Source organism: Chiloscyllium plagiosum, chromosome 40 (assembly GCF_004010195.1).
Source record: "Chiloscyllium plagiosum isolate BGI_BamShark_2017 chromosome 40, ASM401019v2, whole genome shotgun sequence".
NCBI classification, from domain to species: Eukaryota; Metazoa; Chordata; class Chondrichthyes; order Orectolobiformes; family Hemiscylliidae; genus Chiloscyllium; species Chiloscyllium plagiosum.
The window spans coordinates 22593374-22614009 of NC_057749.1; the positions used below are offsets into that span (position 1 = coordinate 22593374).

The 20636-nt window shown below is 44.7% G+C and overlaps 1 protein-coding gene across 3 annotated transcripts in view; it reads right to left on the bottom strand.

The window, feature by feature from the left end:
- roraa (RAR-related orphan receptor A, paralog a) overlaps positions 1-20636 on the bottom strand; it is a 685365-nt gene that overhangs the window by 172789 nt on the left and 491940 nt on the right. Inside the window, exon 1 of one of the 3 annotated variants that reach the window (XM_043680590.1) lies at positions 10839-11016. The exons of the other annotated variants lie outside the window; for them this stretch is intronic. Coding sequence (XP_043536525.1) covers positions 10839-10869 — 31 coding nt within the window. The 5' untranslated portion in view covers positions 10870-11016. Of the gene's footprint in view, positions 1-10838; positions 11017-20636 lie in introns of those variants that run through there. 3 annotated transcript variants of the gene reach the window in all.

Here is a 20636-nt window from a genome sequence, read left to right on the forward strand (position 1 = left end):
TGTGGAGGGGGGGGGGGGGGGGGGGGGGGGGGGGGGGGGGGGGGGGGGAGCTTCTATCCTTGTTGCAATTGGAAGGGTGGGGTTCTAGGGCGGAGGTGCGGGAAGTGGAGGAGATACACTGGAGGATATTGTTGATCTTGTGGGAGGGGTAATTGCAGTCCTTGAAAGAGGAGGCCACCTGGGTTGCCCTGGAGTGGAATTGCACCTCCTGGGAGCAGATACAGCAGAGGCAGAGGAATTGTGAGTAAGGAATGGCATTTTTACAGAAAAGGGTGGGTGGGATGAGGTGTAGTCCAGGTAGCTGTAGGAGTTGGTGGGTTTGAAATAGAGTCCATGTTGAGTCGGTGATCAGAGACAGAGAGGTCCAGGAAGAGGAGGGAGATGTGCAGATGATTCAGGTCAGACTGGAAGTTATTGAACTGTTCCAACCTCCTCATGGGAGCATGAGGTGGCGCCAATACAGTCATCAATGTAGCAACGGAAAAGGTGGGGAATGGTGCCAGTGTAACTGCGGAAGAGGGACTGTTCCACATATCCCATCAAGACGCATGGGGTCCACGTGGGTGCTCATGGCTACCCCTTTGGTCTGAAGGAAGTGGGAGGATTCGAAGGAGACGTTGTTGAGGGTGAGGACCAGTTCACCAATTGAACGTGTGTGTCGGTGGAGGGGACTGGTTGGGTCCGTGGGAGAGGAAGAAACGGAGAGCTTGGAGGCCTTGGTGATAGGGGTGTGTAGGGATTGTATGTCCATGGTGAAGACGAGGTGTTGGGGTCAGGGAATTGAAAGTCATGGAAGTGGTGGAGGGCGAGGATGGTGTCCTGAATGTATGTGGGAAGATCCTGGACCAAGGGGGACAGGACAGCGTTGAGGTATGAGGAGATACTTTCAGTGGGGCAGGAGCAGGCCGCGATGATCGGTCGACAGGGGCAGTCAGGTTTGTGGATTTTGAGTCAGGTGGTAGAACTGGACAGTGCAAGGTTTGGGAACAATGAGGTTGGAGGCTGTGGATGGGAGATCTCTGGAGATGATAAGGTTGTGGATGGTTTCTGAGATGATGGTTTGGTGATGGGGCGGGCATCATGGTCGAGGAGACAGTCGGAGGAGGTGTCTTCAAGTTGGCGCCTGAGGTCGGGCGCCTAGCTATCACTGTGCCGCGCTCCACCCCCCCCACCTTTGTCTGCTGGTTGATGGTGAGGTTGGGGTTGGAGCGGATGGCTACATGTGGTGAGGGCAGGAGGTTGGAGTGGGTGAGGGGGTGGACAGGTTGAGGTGGACCCTCTGGAGGAGGCGGAGATAGATCAACAACTCAGCACATCTGGCTCCAGATGGATGCTTCCAATATCTCTGATGTGCTGGACTCTTGTCATCACCGAGGAGGGGGGCTTTTTGTGGAGGATCACCTTCTTATTGGTTTTTATTTATCCACCACCATTCACAACTGGATGAGGCAGGACTGCAGAGCTTAGATCTGATCTGCTGGATATTGGGACCATATCGCTCAATTACATGCTGATTCTGCAGTCTGACATGCAAGTAGACCTGAGTTGTATCATCACCAAGATAACGTCTCAATTTTAGATTCGTAAAGCATGCAAGCAAAGATGCCATCTTGTCACCTGACCACAGGACTCCTCTCTCATTCGAGGGAAAGAGAGAGAAACGAGTGGTGATGATTTAACCTGAGGGTCACCATGCTTTAGTTAAGAGAAGGCGGTACAAGTCCTTTATTGTAACCTCAGTTGGGGTGGAAATTGAACCCACATTCTATGACACAAACCTGCCTCCAGCCAACGGATCTAACTATCCTCCAAAACAAAAAGGTATGGCAGGAGCTGATACATTACTGGCAGCTATGTCCATCTTGAACAAATTATGGAATACTTCCTGAGTTTCCATGCATACTAAATGGACTGAGGTCTAAGCAGTATCACTCCTCTTTCTTTCTCTCTCTCTCTCTCACACACACACACACACACTGACTGTAGTTTGCAGAGTCATTCAGCAGGGAAGTAGACCCTTCAGTCCTACCATAATCCCAAACTAAATTAGTCCCACCTACCTGCATATGGCCCATATCCCTCCAAACATTTCCTATTCATGTATTAATCCAAATGCCTTTTATATGTTGTAACTATACCCATATCCACCACTTCCTCATTATACACACCAACCACCCTGCGTGTAAAAAAAGTTGCCCCTCAGGTCTTTTCTAAATATTTCTGCTCTCACCTTAAAAATATGCCCTAGTCTTGAAATCCCCCATCCTAGGGAAAAGATGCATGCCATTCACCTTTTCTATGCCCCTCATGATTTTAAAAACCTCTATTACACCACACCTCAACCTCCTACGCTCCAGTGAAATAAGTCCCAGCCTATCCAGCTTCTCCTTATAACACAAACCCTCCATTCCTGGCAGCATCCTGGGAAACCTTTTCAGTTTAACGATATCCTTTCTGTAACAGGGTGACCAGAACCGGACACAGTGCTCCAGAAGAGGCCTCACCAACATCCTGTACAACCTCAACATTATACTCCGAGGTCTGAGCAATGAAGGTAAGTGTGCTAAACACCTTCTTAACCACCCTGTCTACATGTGACGCAAACTTATGCACCTGAACCCCCAGGTCTCTTTGTTCTACAACATTAACCAACTTCCTCCCCTCTAACCTACGCCACCAGGATGGGGAATGTTGGGGGCACATTACCACTTCCAAATTTCTCTCCAGCTCACAGAATGCCCTGACTTGGAAACATTACCCATTTGTCACTGAGTCCAAATCTTGAAATTCCTGACTTAAACTCCCTCCCTACCCGACATTCCTGCATTGGGTTTTAAAAAGAGAGTTTACCACTAGCATCTTGAGATCAATTAGATTTGGGAATTGAATGGTGGACGTGACCCACAGAAGAAATAAAATGAATTGATGACTAATCAAGGACTGAACACGCTACTGTAATATTCTGAAGCCAAAACGCAAGCAAATTGGTAATGCAATAAATTCACTTTGATGGGATTTCTTACAAATGCAACTTTTTCCGATGATAACTGCCTCAGCTCTATTTAAGCAGGGACACAGATGTTCCATCCCTATGTGAAGGGTGCAAGGTCCTTAATTCACAACTTGCAATTTTATTCCTGTTTATTGTGATGAAAGCCATTCACTGGTTCCGAAGGCTCCTTGTAACTGTGTTATGCTGTTAAGTTCCCACACCTGCAGAGTCTTGCCTTTGACAAATAAATCACTTCTCACACAGAGAATCACAGAATTGTCACAGCACAGGAGGAGGCCAGTCTACTGTGTCTGCACTAGTTCTATTACCCACTGCCAATCTCCTGCCTTTCGCCCATATCCCATTTCTCTACAAACAATCATCCAATATCCTCTTAATACCCATCACATTTACAGGCAGTGCATTCCTGACCTTAACTACTTGCTGCGCACAGGAGTTTTTTTTTCTTACATTTCTCTAGAACTTCTCTTCCGTTGCATTGGAGTGTTGTGGTCATTCTGTAGGTTACTAAATTACAATTTGAAATGAAAGCAATGCAGAACTCTGAGCAGACTGCAATGGAAGATTCTAATCTTAAAATAAAACGTGTCAATGGTATGCTGCCAGTATCACCATGATGCTTGCTTCTTATGGTTACAGACACAGCTCTAGCCACAAATATTGGTAAAATCACTGACATATTCCCTGTTCTTTATCTGCTGAAAGTCTTAGACTTGCACCAAATCAAATGCATTGGGGATTGTCTACGTATGCCACAGCTTTGTTGACGAATGAAGAGAGCAATCTATGAGAAGTGGGTTCTGCCACCCGTTGTATGTATGAGGCGGTTACCACTTGATTGTTATTCTTTCAATGTTGGCACCCATAGCCATTTCTCATCATGGTGGCACAACAGCGGCTCACAAATGGTGTTCCATTTTCCTCTGACATTAGCTAGTCATAGTCAGAGATCTACAGCAAGGTAAAAAGGCCCTTTGGCCCATCGAGTCTGCATCCACCTAAATACTCCAATCCCATTCTCCAGCACTTGACCCATGACCTTTTATGCTTTGGCATTACAGATGCACATCTGAATGTGATGTGCCTCTCTCCCCCTTACAGTCAGTTCCAGAATCCCCCCCCATCCTCTGGGTGAAAAGGGTTTCCTCACATCACCTCCAATCCTTCTGTCCCTTACCATAAATCTATGCCCTGCATCATTGATCCCTCCATCAAGGGGCGGGGGGATGTTCCTTCCTATCTACTCCATTTACGCCCCCTATAATTTTCTACATCTCAATTATGAGCCTCTCAGTCTCCTCTGCTCCAAGGAAAGCAACCTCAGTCTGTCCAACCTGTCTTCAATGACTAAAAGTCTTCAGCACAGGCAAGATCTCCTCCGCACCCTCTCTAGTCACGCGGCGCTCTGAAAGCTAGTGCTTCCAAATAAACTTGTTGGATTATAACCTGGTGTTGTGAGATTTTTAACTTTGTCCACCCCAGTCCAACACCGGCACCTTCAAGTCCTAGTATTTCCCAGTTGTGTGAATCGATGTTTAGCATTTCCTTGTTATACAAGTTCCCTCAATGCAGGTGTTCCCGTTGAGAAAATTCTTGCACATGCGATTATCTTCCATCCTGTTCACGTGACTGAGTCAATGAAGACATCTTGTGAATGGAAACATACCTGGGAGTTTTACCTTTGAGGCGACTGTTAAATTCATGGTTGTATCCTTCTGTAAGATGCCTGGAATACACCACATTCTACAAAGATAAAAGTTATTGAGCTTCCCTTTTTGGTAGTTGCGAATTGCCTGTGTATCACACTCATACAACAAGGTGCTTAGAAAACAAGTGTCATAAACCAGCATCACGTTTCCTGTTATGAAATATTCTGGCCACTATTTTGAAATTACCACCACGATTACTGCCACAATTATGATTCAAGCCACAATTATATCCACATTTACTAATATGTTTCTTGCCACAATTACTGCTGTGGTGACAAACAGAATTATTGCTATATGTATTATAACAATCACTAGCTTGTTTGGTAACACAATTACTCAAATGATTACTGCAATGAGTACTGCACTGGAGACTTCAATCATTGCTTTAATGGTGCTGCCACAACAACTGGGATGATTGCATCACGAATACTTCAATGATTACTTCCACATGTTGTACAACAGTGACATCAATGAATGCTGCCACAATCCCTGCAAAGATTACTCCAATGATTACGCCTACAATTATTGCCACTATTGATTACGGTCACAATTTGTGCAACGATCACCACGACGATTGCTCCAACAGTTTCTGAAATGACTGCAAACCACATTTACTGCAATGATTAATATCATAATTACTGCAACTCTTGCTCTCCCAACTATTGCCACCACAACTATTGCAGTAGTACTGCCACGATTATTGCAATGATTACTCTAACAACTTCTGCAATGGTTTCTGTCATAGTCAATTACTGCAGTGAACACTGTCACGGTTAGTACAATGATTATTGCCACAATTCCTGCAATGATTACTTCCAGCATTATTGCAATGATTACTCTCACAATGTTTGCAATGATTACTGCCACAGTTTTTTTGCAATGATCATTGCCACAACTACTGCAATGGCCATTGACACAAATACTGCAGTAATGGCTGCCAAAATCACTGTAATAATTACTGCAATGATTACTTCCAGACTTTTTTTGCACTGATGTTTGCAATGATTACTGCTACACTCTTTGCAATCACGCCTGCCACTATTACCACAATGAATGCTGCCACAATTATTGCAAATCATTACTGCCATGATTACTAAAATAAACATCTCTGCACAATTATTGGCATGCAGTTTTATTACTGTCCCATTGACTGGCAAGGCTCCTGCTCCACTTCCTGGCAGAAATAGTGAGGCTTGCCTCCTTACCTTGCCCTAGGCTTACTGTACAGCAGTGATCGAACAATGCAACCAATTCTACCTCGGTATAGAACAGAGATTTCTGGTCCTTTGTGTAATAAGGCTAATTATTAACTCAGATCACATGATATGCCTTCCAAGGATAACTGTTGTATGAACTTTGTGTGCTATTACTTGTGTACCACAGGTTTCCTCAAAACCCCTATTACCTTCTGATTTTTTCAGCAAGTTTAATTTCATGACTAAAACCAGATTTTTAAGTAATTTGGTTTTTCATTACATTTTCCTTTGATAATCTTCTGGAATTACAGTCGACAGCTTTGATAAGATTTATTTCTGATTGAAGGGGTGGGCACAATTCATATTGTAAAATGGGGCAGCACAGTGGCTAGCACTGCTGCCTCACAGTACCAGGGTCACAGGTTCGATTCCAGCCTTGGGTGACTGTCTGTGTGGTGTTTGCACATTCAACCCGTGTCTGTGTGGGTCTCCTCCCACAATCCAAATCCAAAGATGTGGAGGTTGGGGTGAATTGGCCATGTAAATTGTCCATTGTGCTAGGCGCATTAATCACTATTAATCAGGGTAGATATAGGGTAGGGTAATGGGTCTGGGTGGGTTACTCTTTGGAGGGTCAGTGTGGACCCGTTGGGCTAAAGAGCCTGTTTCCATACTGTAGGGATTCTAATCTAAAGAAAAAATCATTACATTGAATTCTAGACAGCCTCTGAAACAGGTCTGGCTAATTAGAATTAAATGGAAAATAATTTTATCTCAATTTGATTTTGCTGAGGTAGTACAGGATGGTGGTGAAGCCTCTTCCGGAGGACTGTGTCCAATTCTGGTCACCCTATTAAAGGAAGGATATTATTAAGGTGGAGAGTGTTCAGAGAGATTTACCAGGATGTTGCCAGGAATGCAGGGCTTGAGGTATAAGGAGAGGTTGGATAGGCAGGGACTTCTTTCACTACAGCGTAAGAGATTGAGGGGTGACCTTGTAGAGGTTTATAAAATTATGAGGGGCCTAGATAAGGTGACTAGCCAAGGTCTTCTCCCAAGGGTGGGGGAGCCCAGAACTAGTGGGCATAGGTTTAAGGTGAGAGGGGAAAAATAAAAAAAAACATGAGGGGCAATTATTTTTACAGAGAGTGGTTCGTGTGTGGAATTAACTACCAGAGGAAGTGGTGGATGTGGGTACAGTTACAACTTTTAAAAGACATTTCGATGAGTACATGAATATGAAATGTTTGGAGGGATATGGGCCAGGGCCAGGCAGGTGGGACTAGTTTAGTTTGGGATTATGTTCAGCATGGTTGGACCGAAGGGTCTGTTTCCATGCAGTATGCCTCTATGACAGCTTGAATTTTCATGAAGGTACACAGTGCATATCACTTAACCAGTGAAGACCATCCCACTGGTTCCCTATCCCTCCCATGTCTCTATGTCGAAACTATCCAACAAAAGTCCATCCCTCGATTACTCTATAACTGCACCATTGGAACCTTTTCCTTTAGTACCCTAATTCCAGTGTTAAAGATTTCCTCAAATGCTCCAACTCTCTTATAAAATGAATCCTCCACCATTCCTCCACCAGTAAAGAACATCCTTCCACGAGCAAATACCACCAAAATTCATTTTAATGGCCCCCTAACTCTTGCAGCCGAACTTGATCTCCTATTACTAACTCATCACTCAACATGCATAAGATAGGAAACGGATTAGAGAGACTGATGTAATGACCCTCGGTTTAAAAAAAGGTACAGTTACCATAGTCCCAGAGGAACATACAGCTACTCACTGATTAGAGAGAGATAACTGGTGGTGGTTTAACCCAATGGCTACCACACCTCAGGCGAGGGGAGAGGTTGTGAAGTAGAGTCCTTCATGGTAACCTCAGCTGGCGCAGGAATTGAACTCATGCTGTTCGTTTCATTCAGAATCGCTGAGCTAACTAATCTCTTGCCCCGGCACCTCTCCTTCTCAATCTCTTCCCTCACCTGAGGTCTGGTGGCCCTCAGGTTAAATCACCACCAGTCACTTCTCTCTGTATTGAGGGAGCAGCCCCTATGGTCTGGTAAGATTATGGTGACGCAACACAACAATGACCCACTGCTGTTTTTCCCCAATGGAGGCAGGACATCTGTGAAATGCAATTGCTATTTCATGTGCCTGTGGGGTTCCATCGTAGTCTATTGACCACATTTACCTTGCTAATACGTTGTGTTAGAAATAATGTGTACATATATTACTGACCGAATCAATCACTCTGTTCAGGAATGTTATTACACAGTTGCAGAGCAGTCTGGGACCTGAATGCAGACCTCCTGATTCAGAGGTAAGGACACTACCACTGTCCCCACAAGAGCTCTACAAACCAGATCACAAAAACCCCACAGTGTGGAAGCAGGCCATTTGGCCCATTGAGTTCACACAAACCCTTCAAAGAGCGACCTACTTCCTACCCCATCCCTACAAACCTCCATTTCTCATGGCCAATCCACCTAACCTGCACGACTTTGGACTGTGGGAGGAAACCGGAGCACCAGGAGGAAACCCACGCAGACACGGGGAGAACATGCAAACGCCACACAGACAGTCGCCTGAGGCTGGAATCGAACCCAGGCCACTGGGGCTGTGAGGAAGCAATGTTAATGACTGAGCCACCGTGCTGCCCCAAATTAAATCATAACAGATTTGGCAGTCTGCTTTGGAATATAGTCTAACTGGACGGGATAAATATATCCTCTATCTGTTGATTATAAGGCTGTTGAATGGGAGACAATTGGCATTGTTGGGGAGAAAGGAAAAATGGTACCCTTGTATGGTAGAGGGAGCTCTTTGCTAAGGCTGCGGGTTAGGGTCAAGGCAGAGGGGAGGGAATGTGGCTAGTTGTTTCATGCACTGTAACATCTACAGAACTGCTCAATGCTAACGTTTGCGATGCAGAGGAAAGGAATAAAAGTGGAGACAAATCTACTCCTGCTAGTGTCCAGAACATAGTCAGAAATCCGTCTGCAAAGACGAGAGTTTACGATTTTGCTTCAACTAATCCAAAGAGAAGGTCTTCTTTTCACTCTCTCTACTGTTTAATACACTCAGCAAATGACAGTTAATCAAAGAGCTCACTATTTAAACCAACAGTGCGTCTCCCTTTCCTGTCCACATTGAGTCAGTGGGTATTCTTAACACGACAATGAATTACAATTTATAAAGATTGAAATGAAAAGAATTCTCAGAGGTATAATAAAGAACCAAGAATAAAAAGCTATTAGATCAATGCGTGGTCAAAGTAGCAGAGTTTTAGGAGAGTCTTAAAGGAAGAGAGGGTGGTCGTGACATGGAGGGGTTTGGGAAGTGAATTTCAGAGTACAGCATCCAAGACATCTGTACATGCTGACACCAATACTGCAGCAAGGAAGGGAGGGTTTGGAGAGTTGGAGTTGGGTGGGGGATGAGTTAGGGCAAGATGTGATTCAAAGACAAGGATATGAATCTTTCTAATTGAAAGCACTGGGAAACCAAGGGCTCATGTATGCTAAGAGGACTTGGGATAGTTTGCATGACAGGATGGGGCTAGAGGGTGAACGGAATTTTAAGGTGGAGGGAAGACAAATAGTTCTAACGGAGGGAAATGGAGTGCAGAGATGGTACAGACCCAGATCTTGGGATGGATGAACTACATGAACAGCTTTTATTACCCATGCTATTGGGGTGTGTCTATGGGATAAAGGTCATCTGCTTGTTTGACGGGGCATTGAAAATTTGATGCCCTATTTGCTGATAACTGTTTATAGAAATAATCCAAAAGGTGTAACCGTCACACAATATAGTCGGCAGCTCTCCACCTCCCCCAGTCCAGATCTCTCACCTCCAAGACAACGCACACACCATTACAGCATCTGAAACTAGAAGGGATGTTTTTATGAAGCTGCTGTCTCAGTTCATCATTTCTTCTGACAGGCACTCAGATCAGGGAACAGGCGACAGAGGTCGCCATGTGCTGGGGTCTGTGATGCTCCCGACAAAGCCATGACTCTCTGAGGTATTATTCCAGTTGAGTGTGACTCTGCGCTGACAAAATGCAATCTGTAATGTCATCCCCGGCTTCCTCGCCTTTACAAAATATCCAGGCCGTCCGAGATTCTGAAGTTCAGAGTTCAAAGGACAATGACCATTTACATCAAACAGAACTGACTGTGCCTTCTGTCCACAACTGGGGTCGACACACTTGTTTCTCCCTCTGTCTTCATTATATCAACCTCAAATACTTTAAACTACATTCTGCCATAGCTTAAGACTGATGTATCTGCAGCACATTACCCCAAACCTTGTATTTTACTGCTCAAACCCAAAATCTCTTTATCCTGCTTCTTGAAGCACAAGCTGACAACAAATAGTTTCAGGGTTAACCGCCCAGTCTAATACAGTTTCAGATCTCCTTGGTTTGGTTGCTTCATGTCACTGCACTGACAGCATGCCAGTGTCCCCCAGCAGACAGATGAAGTCATAAAGCAAGTTCACACACTGTTCCCCACACACAGGAGCTGACCCAGCCTCCCCACCTCCCTCACGAAAAAAAAAGCTGACAGCTCGTTCAAGCATCCTCCTCCCTGGAACCACTCACTCAGTGGCTTTGTGCAAGGAAGCTGGGGGCACCTCGAAAGCTCAGAAATTGCTGTCGATCCTGAGCTGCCGGCACCCCCTCTCCTCTCTCTCTCTCTCTCTGGGTGTTCTGTATGAAATGAAGCCTGGATTCCTCTTCCACCCCTGCGCTGCGGCTCAACAGGAACTGAGCACAGCAGGACCCAAACGGGAGCAAGTCGTCAATCTGAGGATGAACCATCTTTAATCAGGCTGCCTGAAGCCCACACTCTCTAGGAGCTGCCACCGAACAGCAGCGTTGACAAAATTGCTACCTACCTTTCATGGCTGAGCACAGAATATACATCATTTGATGACTGCGCGGCCAAGGGTTTAGATCATGCCCGAGTCTCTCTCTTTGCCTTTTCAGCAGCTATGCTCTGCTACAGCATTGCCCGACAACACAACCATCTGAAAATCCACGTGATCCAGTCATCTGGTCGCTCTCCACCCACTGTCAGTGATTGGCAGCTTCGACAGAAAAGTCTCATTCAGCCCAGGAACCTGCCTCCCAGGCACTACGCTGCAGTCAGCAGGAGGTAATGCAGCTAACTCCACCGTGCTCCAGCACCACTCCAAAGCTGCCTTCCCACTTCGATTTCCCTCGCGTCCTTCTGGACATTTGTTTTCCTCTTGGCAACAACATGGCCATTATATATTAGTGCAATCTGGGCACAGGGTTCCAGAGAAAATCACACCAAGGCAGTGAGGGGGAATTTGCTTTCAATTAGGTAAATAGAAATTCTGGATTAGTGGTGCTGGAAGAGCACAGCAGTCCAAAGAGCAGCGAAATCGACGTTTCGGGCAAAAGCCCTGGAAAGACCATCCAACTACTGTAAAACCCACCCTCCCCGACTCGCTGGAAACCCACCAGCCTGAGGTCGACTCAGGTGCTGATCTTGCTAATGTTGATCTTGCTTTGTGCACCTCCTGTGCAGTTGTAACCCTGTATGCCTCACTCTGTCATAAGGAACCTTATGCTCTTAGGGGTGGCACGGTGGCTCAGTGGTTAGCACTGCTACTTCACAGCACCAGGGACGTGGGTTCGATTCCCACCTCAGGCGATTGTTCTGTGTGGAATTTGCACATTTTCCCCATGTCTGTGTGGGTTTCCTCCTGCAATCCAAATGAATGGCCATGCTAAGTTGCACCATAGTGATAGGTGCATTAGTCAGGGGTAAATGTAGGGGAGTGGGTCTGGGTGGTTTACTCTTTGGAGGGTCAGTGCGGACTTGTTGGGGCCTGTTCCTACACTGTAGGGTATCTAATCTGGATGTCCCTGTTGCTATGATCTGCCTGTACTGCTGGCAAAACAAAGCTTTTTGCTGTACTTAGGTACATGTGACCACACTAAGATTCATTCACAGGACGTGGGCATTGCTGGCTAGGCTATCCATCATTGTCCAGCCAGCACTTTGGAGTCAGCCACAATCCTGTGGGTCTGGAGTCACATGTAAGCCAGACCAGGTAAGGATGGCAGTTTCCTTCCCTAAAGGGAACTAGATGGATTTTTCCAACAATCAACAATGGCCATCATTAGACTCTTAAGTCCAGATTTTTGAAAATTGCCTTCAGTTTCCATCATCTGCCACAGCAGGACTTGAACTCAAGTCCCTAGGATTAATAGATCATAGAACGTACAGCATGGAAACAGATCCTTTGGTCCAACCCATCCATGCCGACCAAATATCCAAACCTAATCTAGTCCCAATTGCTAGCACTTGGCCCATATCCCTCTAAACCCTTCGTATTCATATAACCATCCAGACGCCTTTTAAATAATGTAATTGTGCCAGCCTCCACTTCCTCGGCAGCTCATTCCATACACGCACCACCCTCTGCGTGGAAAAAGTTGCCCCTTAAGTTTCTTATATCTTCCCCCTCTCACCCTAAACCTATGCCCTCTAGTTCTGGACTCCCCCACCCCAGAGAAAAGACTTTGTCTATTTATCCTATCCATTCCCCTCATGATTTTATAAGTCTCTATAAAGTCATCCCTCAGCTTTTGAGGCTCCAGGGAAAACAGCCCCAGCCTGTTCAACCTCTCCCTATAGCTCAAATCCTCCAACCCTGGCAACATCCTTGTAAATCTTTTCTGAACCCTGTCAAGTTTGACAACATCCTTCCAATTGGAAGGAGACCAGAATTGCACGCAATCGGATTAATAGATTAATAGTCTTGTGATAATAACACTGACCCACCACTTCCACAGCGTATTTAAATGTACGGACTGCCAAATTATTTTTACTGCCTGGCCCACACATAATGGAGCCTGCATACTTACTTTTGAGCTGTTGCATGGGATCAAGGAATAAACAGCTTCTTTTCTGGTCTGACTCCAGGCTCCACAACAACACAGTGAACTCTTAATTCCATAACAACCTTGTCAGTTTTCGAGAAAGCAGCTAATCTCTTTGCTTTGAGACAATTTTGGATGGACAATAATTTCTGGCCCTGCCAATGATGGCTGTATCTCGCAAACCAATTTTAAGAAAAAGCAAGAAATGTAAAATTGCAGACTCTTTGTAAGAGATTTAGAAGCCTGATGTATTTTCTGTTGGCAGGAACAAAGATTCTGTTTCCTGATTAGGGCAAGGCAATGTTTATTATTAATTTTGCAATTGTACTCTTTGAATTCACTGCATTGACAGAATAATAGGATCCCTACAGCACAGAAAGAGGCCATTTGATCACTGAGTCTGCACTGACCCTCCTGTTATTAGAATACTGAATGGACTCAGAAACTCTTAACATTCGCCTATACCTGTATTTTTGTTTTTGCTGCTGTTTACCCATTATTTACTAATCTATGTTACTTAACTCTATGATCTGCCTGTTTTGCTCGCAAGACAGAGCTTTTCACTGTGCCTCAGTACACGTGACAATAAATTCAATTAAATTAAATTCAAGATCATCCCAACCAGACCACCACTCTCTCCCCAACACGACAGGGCAATTTTAAGCATGGCCAATCCACTTACCTGCACATTTTTGGACTGTGCGGGGAAATCCACACAGAAATGGGGAGCATGTTCAAACTCCATACAGTCACTAGAAGTGGGGCAGCACTGTAGCTCAGTGGTTAGCACTGCAGCCTCACAGCGCCCGGGACCCGGGTTTGATTCCAGCCTCGGGCGACTGTCTGTGTGGAATTTGCGCATTATCCCTGTGTCTGTGTGGGTTTCTTCTGGGTGCTCTGGTTTCCTCCCATGATCCAAAGATGTGCAGGTCAGATGAATTGGCCATTGTAAATTGTCCACAGTGTTAGGTGCATTAATCAGAGGGAAATGGGTCTGGGTGGGTTACTCTTTGGAGGGTCAGTGTGGACTGGTTGGGCCAAATGGCCTGTTTCCACACTGTAGGGATTCTAATCTAAAAGTTGGAGTCAAACTCAGGTGCCTGGCGCTGAGAGGCATCAGTGCTCACCACTGAGCCAGGCCTGTACAGAAAGATTGAATTATTACAGTGTAGAAGGGAGCTATTCTACCCATTATCTCCTCTGGTTCTCTGAATGAGCAGTTCACTTTGTGCCATTCTCCCCCTCTTTCCCATGTAATCCGACACATTCCTCCTTTTCAGGTAACGGTCTCGATGTCTTTTGCATGTTGCAAATGAACTGTCACTAACCCGCTCTCAGGCTGGTCATTTCAAACCTTGTACATTCTCTCTCTGGAAGTTTTCCTTTGATCCATCATTCCCCGAGAAGCTCCAGCTTCTCAAATCTGTCTTCACAACTGAACTTCCTGAAACATTTTGGCAAATCTTTTTGTGCACTTTCTCCAATGCCTTCACATCAATGATTTATCATGCAGATGCGTGTATGTTCTTCATGAATGCCTTCAATATGGATCAATGGAACAAGTTGTAATCATTGAGTAATATGGTGTATGCCCGGACTTGAATTCAGACTGAGAACATTAGGGGTCCTCACTAAGCCCGGAAGTGTGGGTTCCAGGTCCACCTGCTCCACAGAAATGTAATTACATCGCTGAAAAGACCGATTAGAAAATATCTAAACACAAAGACAACAATCTGCAGTCCAGGGACGTTAACATGAAGCCTCATACATACTGGCCATGCTACTAGTCACTTTGCTAAATGTTGCCAACACACAATGTGCACCTGCTAATGCACACTGAACACCATTAACACTTATTGTGTACCGGCCTCATTCAGACTCAGCACCAATAACCCTCACTGTGTTCCTCCTTCATTCACACTGAACACCATTAACACTCACTGTGTTCCTGCCTCATTCACACAGAACACGATATACTCTCACTGTGTTTCAGCATCATTCACACTGAACACCATTAACACTCACTGTGTTCCGACTACATTCACACTGAACACCATTAACACTCACTGTGTTCCTGCTACATTCACACTGAACACCATTAACACTCACTGTGTTCCGACTACATTTACACTGAACACCATTAACACTCACTGTGTTCCAGCTTCATTCATATTCAGCACCATAAAAAACTACTGTGTACCAGTTTCATTCACACTTAATGCCATTAACACTCACTGTGTTCCTGCTCCTTTCAAACACAATACCATTAACACTCACTGTGTTCCTGCTTCATTCACACACGGCACCATTAATACTCTGTTCCTGTGTCATTCACACTGAACACCATTAACACTCACTGTGTTCCTGCTCATTCACACTGATTTTAAGTGCGAGCAGCAGCGGAGATAAGACAAACTCGGAAGGCTGCAGATAAGGCCACTTCAAACTAATGCTGGAAGGCTAGTGATGGGAGATAAGGAAATAGCTGGAGAACTTAATAAGTACTTTGCGTCAGTCTTCACAGTGGAAGACATGAGTAATATCCCAACAATTAAAGGGAGTCAGGGGGCTGAGTTGAGTATGGTTGTCATTACAAAAGAGATAGTGCTAGAAAAGCTAAAAGGTCTTAAAATTGACAAATCTCCTGGCCCCGATGGGCAACATCCTAGAGTTCTGAGGGAGGTGGCTGAGGAAATAGCGGAGGCATTGGTTGAGATCTTTCAAAAGTCACTGGAGTCAGGGAAAGTCCCGGGTGATTGGAAGACCGCTGTTGTAACCCCATTGTTCAAGAAAGGAGCAAGACAAAAGATTGAAAATTATAGGCCAATTAGTCTAACCTCGGTTGTTGGTAAAATTCTAGAATCCATCATTAAGGATGAGATTTCTAAATTCTTGGAAGAACAGGGTCGGATTAGAACAAGTCAACATGGATTTAGTAAGGGGAGGTCATGCCTGACAAACCTGTTAGAATTCTTTGAAGAGGTGACAAGTAGGTTAGACCACGGAAACCCAGTGGATGTGGTCTATCTAGACTTCCAAAAGGCCTTTGATAAGGTGCCACATGGGAGGCTGCTGAGTAAGGGCCCATGGTGTTCGAGGTGAGCTACTGGTATGGATTGAGGATTGGCTGTCTGACAGAAGGCAGAGTGTTGGGATAAGAGGTTCTTTTTTGGAATGGCAGTCAGTGACAAGCGGTGCCCCACAGGGTTCAGTGTTGGGGCCGCAACTGTTCACGTTATATATTAATGATCTGGATGAAGGGACTGGGGGGACTTTCTAGCGAAGTTTGCCGATTATACGAAGTTAGGTGGACAGGCAAGTAGTACTGAGGAAGTGGGGAGGCTGCAGAAGGATCTAGACAGTTTGGGAGAGTGGTCCAGGAAATGGCTGATGAAGTTCAATGTGAGCAAATGCGAGGTCTTGCACTTTGGAAAAAAGAATACAAGCATGGACTACTTTCTAAATGGTGAGAAAATTCATAAAGCCAAAGTACAGAGGGATCTGGGAGTGCTAATTGAGGATTCCCGAAAGGTAAACGTGCAGGTTGAATCCGTGATTAAGAAAGCGAATGTAATGTTGTCATTTATCTCAAGAGGGTTGGAATATAAAAGCAGCGATGTGCTACTGAGTACTCTAAATGGGGCTTGGTTAGGCCCCATTTGGAGTACTGTGTCCAGTTTTGGGCCCCACACCTCAGGAGGGACATACTGGCACTGGAGCGTGTCCAGCGGAGATTCACACAGATGATCCCTGGAATGGTAGGTCTAACATACGAGGAACAGCTGAGGATCCTGGGATTGTACTAATTGGAGTTTAGAAGGTTAAGGGGAGATCTAATAGAAACGTACAAGATAATACATGGCTTGGAAAGGGTGGACATGAAGAAATTGTTTCCGTTAGGCGGGGAGACTAGGACCCATGGGCACAGCCTTAAAATTAGAGGGGGTCAATTCAGAACAGAAATGCGGAGAAATTTATTCAGCCAGAGAGTGGTGGACCTGTGGAATTCATTGCCGCAGAGTGCATTGGAGGCTGGGATGCTAAATGTCTTCAAGGCAGAGATTGATAAATTTTTAATGTCACAAGGAATTAAGGGCTACGGGGAGAATGCGGGTAAGTGGAATTTAAATGCCCATCAGCCATGATTAAATGGTGGAGTAGACTCGATGGGCCAAATGGCCTTACTTCCACTCCTATGTCTTATGGTCTTATGGTCTTAACACCATTAAAACTCACTGTGTTCCTGCTTCATTCACACTGAACGCCATTAACACTCACTGTGTTCCTGTTTCATTTGCACTGAACACCATTAACACTAACTGTGTTCCTGCTACATTCACACTGAACGCCATTAACACTCACTGTTTTACTGACTCTTTCAGACTGAACACCAGAAACACTCACTGTGTTCCTTCTTCTTTCTATACCCAGCACCATTAAAACTCAATGTGTTCCTGCTTCAAACACACAGATCTCTATTTACTCTCACTGCGTTTCAGTATCAATCACACTGAACACCATTAACATTCACTACGTCCCAGCTACATTCATATCGAATACCATGAACACTCACTGTGTACCTCCTTCATTTACACTGAACACCATAAACACTCAATGTGTTCCTGTTACATTCATACAGAAAACCATTAATACTCTCTTGTGTTCCTTCATTATTAACACTCAGCACCATTATCGCTCACTGTGTTCCTACCTCATTCACACTGCACACCATTAACACTCACTGTGATCCTGTCTCATTCAGACTGAACACCATTCAATGTCACTGTTCCTGCTTCATTCACACACATAACACTATTTAAACTCACTGTGTTCCTGCTACATTCACACTGAGCATGATTAACACTCAATGTGTTCCTGCCTCATTCACACAGAACACCATTAACACTCACTGTGTTCCTGCTGCATTCACACTGAGCACCAAGTTTCACTGTGTACCTGCTTCATTTACACTGAACACCATAAACACTTACTGTGTTCTTGCTACATTCACACTGAACACCATTAACACTCACTGTGTACCTGCTTCATTCAACACAGAACACTATTTACACTCACTGTGTTGCATCGTTATTCACACTGAACAGCATTAACACTCACTGTGTTCCTGCTTCATTCGCACTGAACACCATTCACACTCACTGAGTTCCTACTTCATTTGCACAGAAGACCATTAAATCTCACTGTGTTCCTGCTTCATTCACACACTGAACACTATTAACTCTCACTGTGTTCCATCGTTATTCACACTGAGCACCATTCACACTGACTGCATTCCTGCTTATTTCACACTGACACTATTAACCCTCACTGTGTTCCTGCTTCATTTACACTGATCACCATTAACACCCACTGTATTCCTGCTTCATTCACACTGAACACCATTAAACCTCACTGTGTTCCTGCATCATTTACACTGAACACCATTAACACCCACTGTATTCCTGCTTCATTCACACTGAACACCATTAACACTCACTGTGTTCCTGCTACATTCACACTTTACTCCATTATCACTCACTATGTTCCTGCTACATTCACACTGAGCACCATCAACTCTCACAGTTACCTGCTTCATTCACACTGAACACTATTAACACTCACTGTGTTCCTGCTGCAATCACATTGATCAATATTAGCACTCATTGTGTTCCTGCTACATTCACACTGAACACCATTAAAACTCACTGTGTTCCTGTCTCATTCACATTGAACACCATTAACACTCACTGTTTTCCTGCTTCATTAACATTCAGCACCATTATCGCTCACTGTGTTCCTGCCTCTTTCACACTTTACACCACTAACACTCACTCTGTTCCTGCTTCATTCACACTGTACACCATTAACACTCACTGTGCACCTGCTTAATTCACAGTGAACACGATTAACATTCACTGTGTTCCTGCTTCATTCACACTGAACACCATCAATACTCGCTGTGTTCCTGCTACATTCACACTTAACGGCATTAACATTCACTCTTTTACTGACTCTTTCAGACTGAACACCAGAAACACTCACTGTGTTCCTTCTTCTTTCATACCCAGCACCATTAAAACTCAATGTGATCCTGTCTCATTCACACTGAATACGATTAATACTCATTGTGTTCCTGCTACATTCACACTGAATGCCATTAACACTCACTGTGTTCTAGCTACATTCACACTGAACGGCATTAACACTCACTGTGTTCTAGCTACATTCACACTGAACACCATTAACACTCACTGTGTTCCTGCTTCATTCACACTGAACACCATTAACACTCACTGTGTTCCTGCTTCACTTACAATTAAGGGGAAAGTGACAACTGCAGATGCTGCAGATCGGAGCTGAAAATGTTTTGCTGGAAAAGTGCAGCAGGTCAGGCAGCATCCAAGGAGCAGGAGAATCGACGTTTCGGGCATGAGCGTTTCTTCTCCAACATCTGCAGACCTCACTTTCTCCTAGTTGATTTTAACCTCCTGCGAATCCTCTTACAAGGATGCCTTCCTTGAAGAAGCTCTCTTCCTCCCTCTACAAGGACTAATTTACAATGAACACCATTAACAGTCACTTTGTTCCTGCGACACTCACAAGGAACACCATTAACCTGCTTCGTTCACACTGAACACCATTAACACTCACTGTGTTCTAGCTTCATTCACACTGAACACCATTAACACTCACTGTGTATCTGTTTCATTCACACTGAACACCATTAATACTCACTGTGTTCCTGCTTCACTTACAGTTAAGGGGAAAGTGACGACTGCAGATGCTGGAGATCGGAGCTGAAAATGTTTTGCTGGAAAAGTGCAGCAGGTCAGGCAACATCCAAGGAGCAGGAGAATCGACGTTTCGGGCATGAGCCCTACTTCTCCAGCATCTGCAGACCTCACTTTCTCCTAGTTGATTTTAACCTCCTGCGAATCCTCTTACAAGGATGCCTTCCTTGAAGGAGGTCTCTCCTCCCTCTACAAGGACTAATTTACAGTGAACACCATTAACAGTCACTTTGTTCCTGCGACACTCACACGGAACACCATTAACCTGCTTCGTTCACACTGAACACCATTAACACTCACTGTGCTCCAGCTACGTTCACACTGAACACCATTAACACTCACTGTGTTCCTGCTTCATTAGCACTGAACACCATTAACACTCACTAAGTTCCTTCTTTATTTACAGTGAACACCATTAACACTCAATGTGTTCCTGCATCATTCACACTGAACACCGTTAACACTCACTGTGTTCCTGCTTCATTTACACTGAACACCATTAACACTTGCTGTATTCCTGCTACATTCACACTGAATACCATTAACATTCACTGAGTTCCAGATTCATTTGCATTGAATACTATCAACACTCACTGTGTTCCGGCTTCATTATCACTGAACATCATTAACATTCACTGTGTCCGTGCCTCATTCACACTGAACACTATTCACACTCACTGTGTTCCTGCTACATTTACACTGAACACCATTATCACTCACTGTGATCCTGGTACATTCACACTGAGCACCAAGTTTCACTGTGTACCTGCTTCATTTACACTGAACACCATAAACACTTATTGTGTTCCTGCTACATTCACACTGAACACCATTAACACTCACTGTCTTCCAGCTTCACTTGCACTGAACACCATTAAATCTCACCGTATTCCTGCTTCATTCACACACAGAAAACTATTTATACTCACTGTGTTCCATCGTTATTCACACTGAACACCATGAACACTCACTGTATTCCTGCTTCAT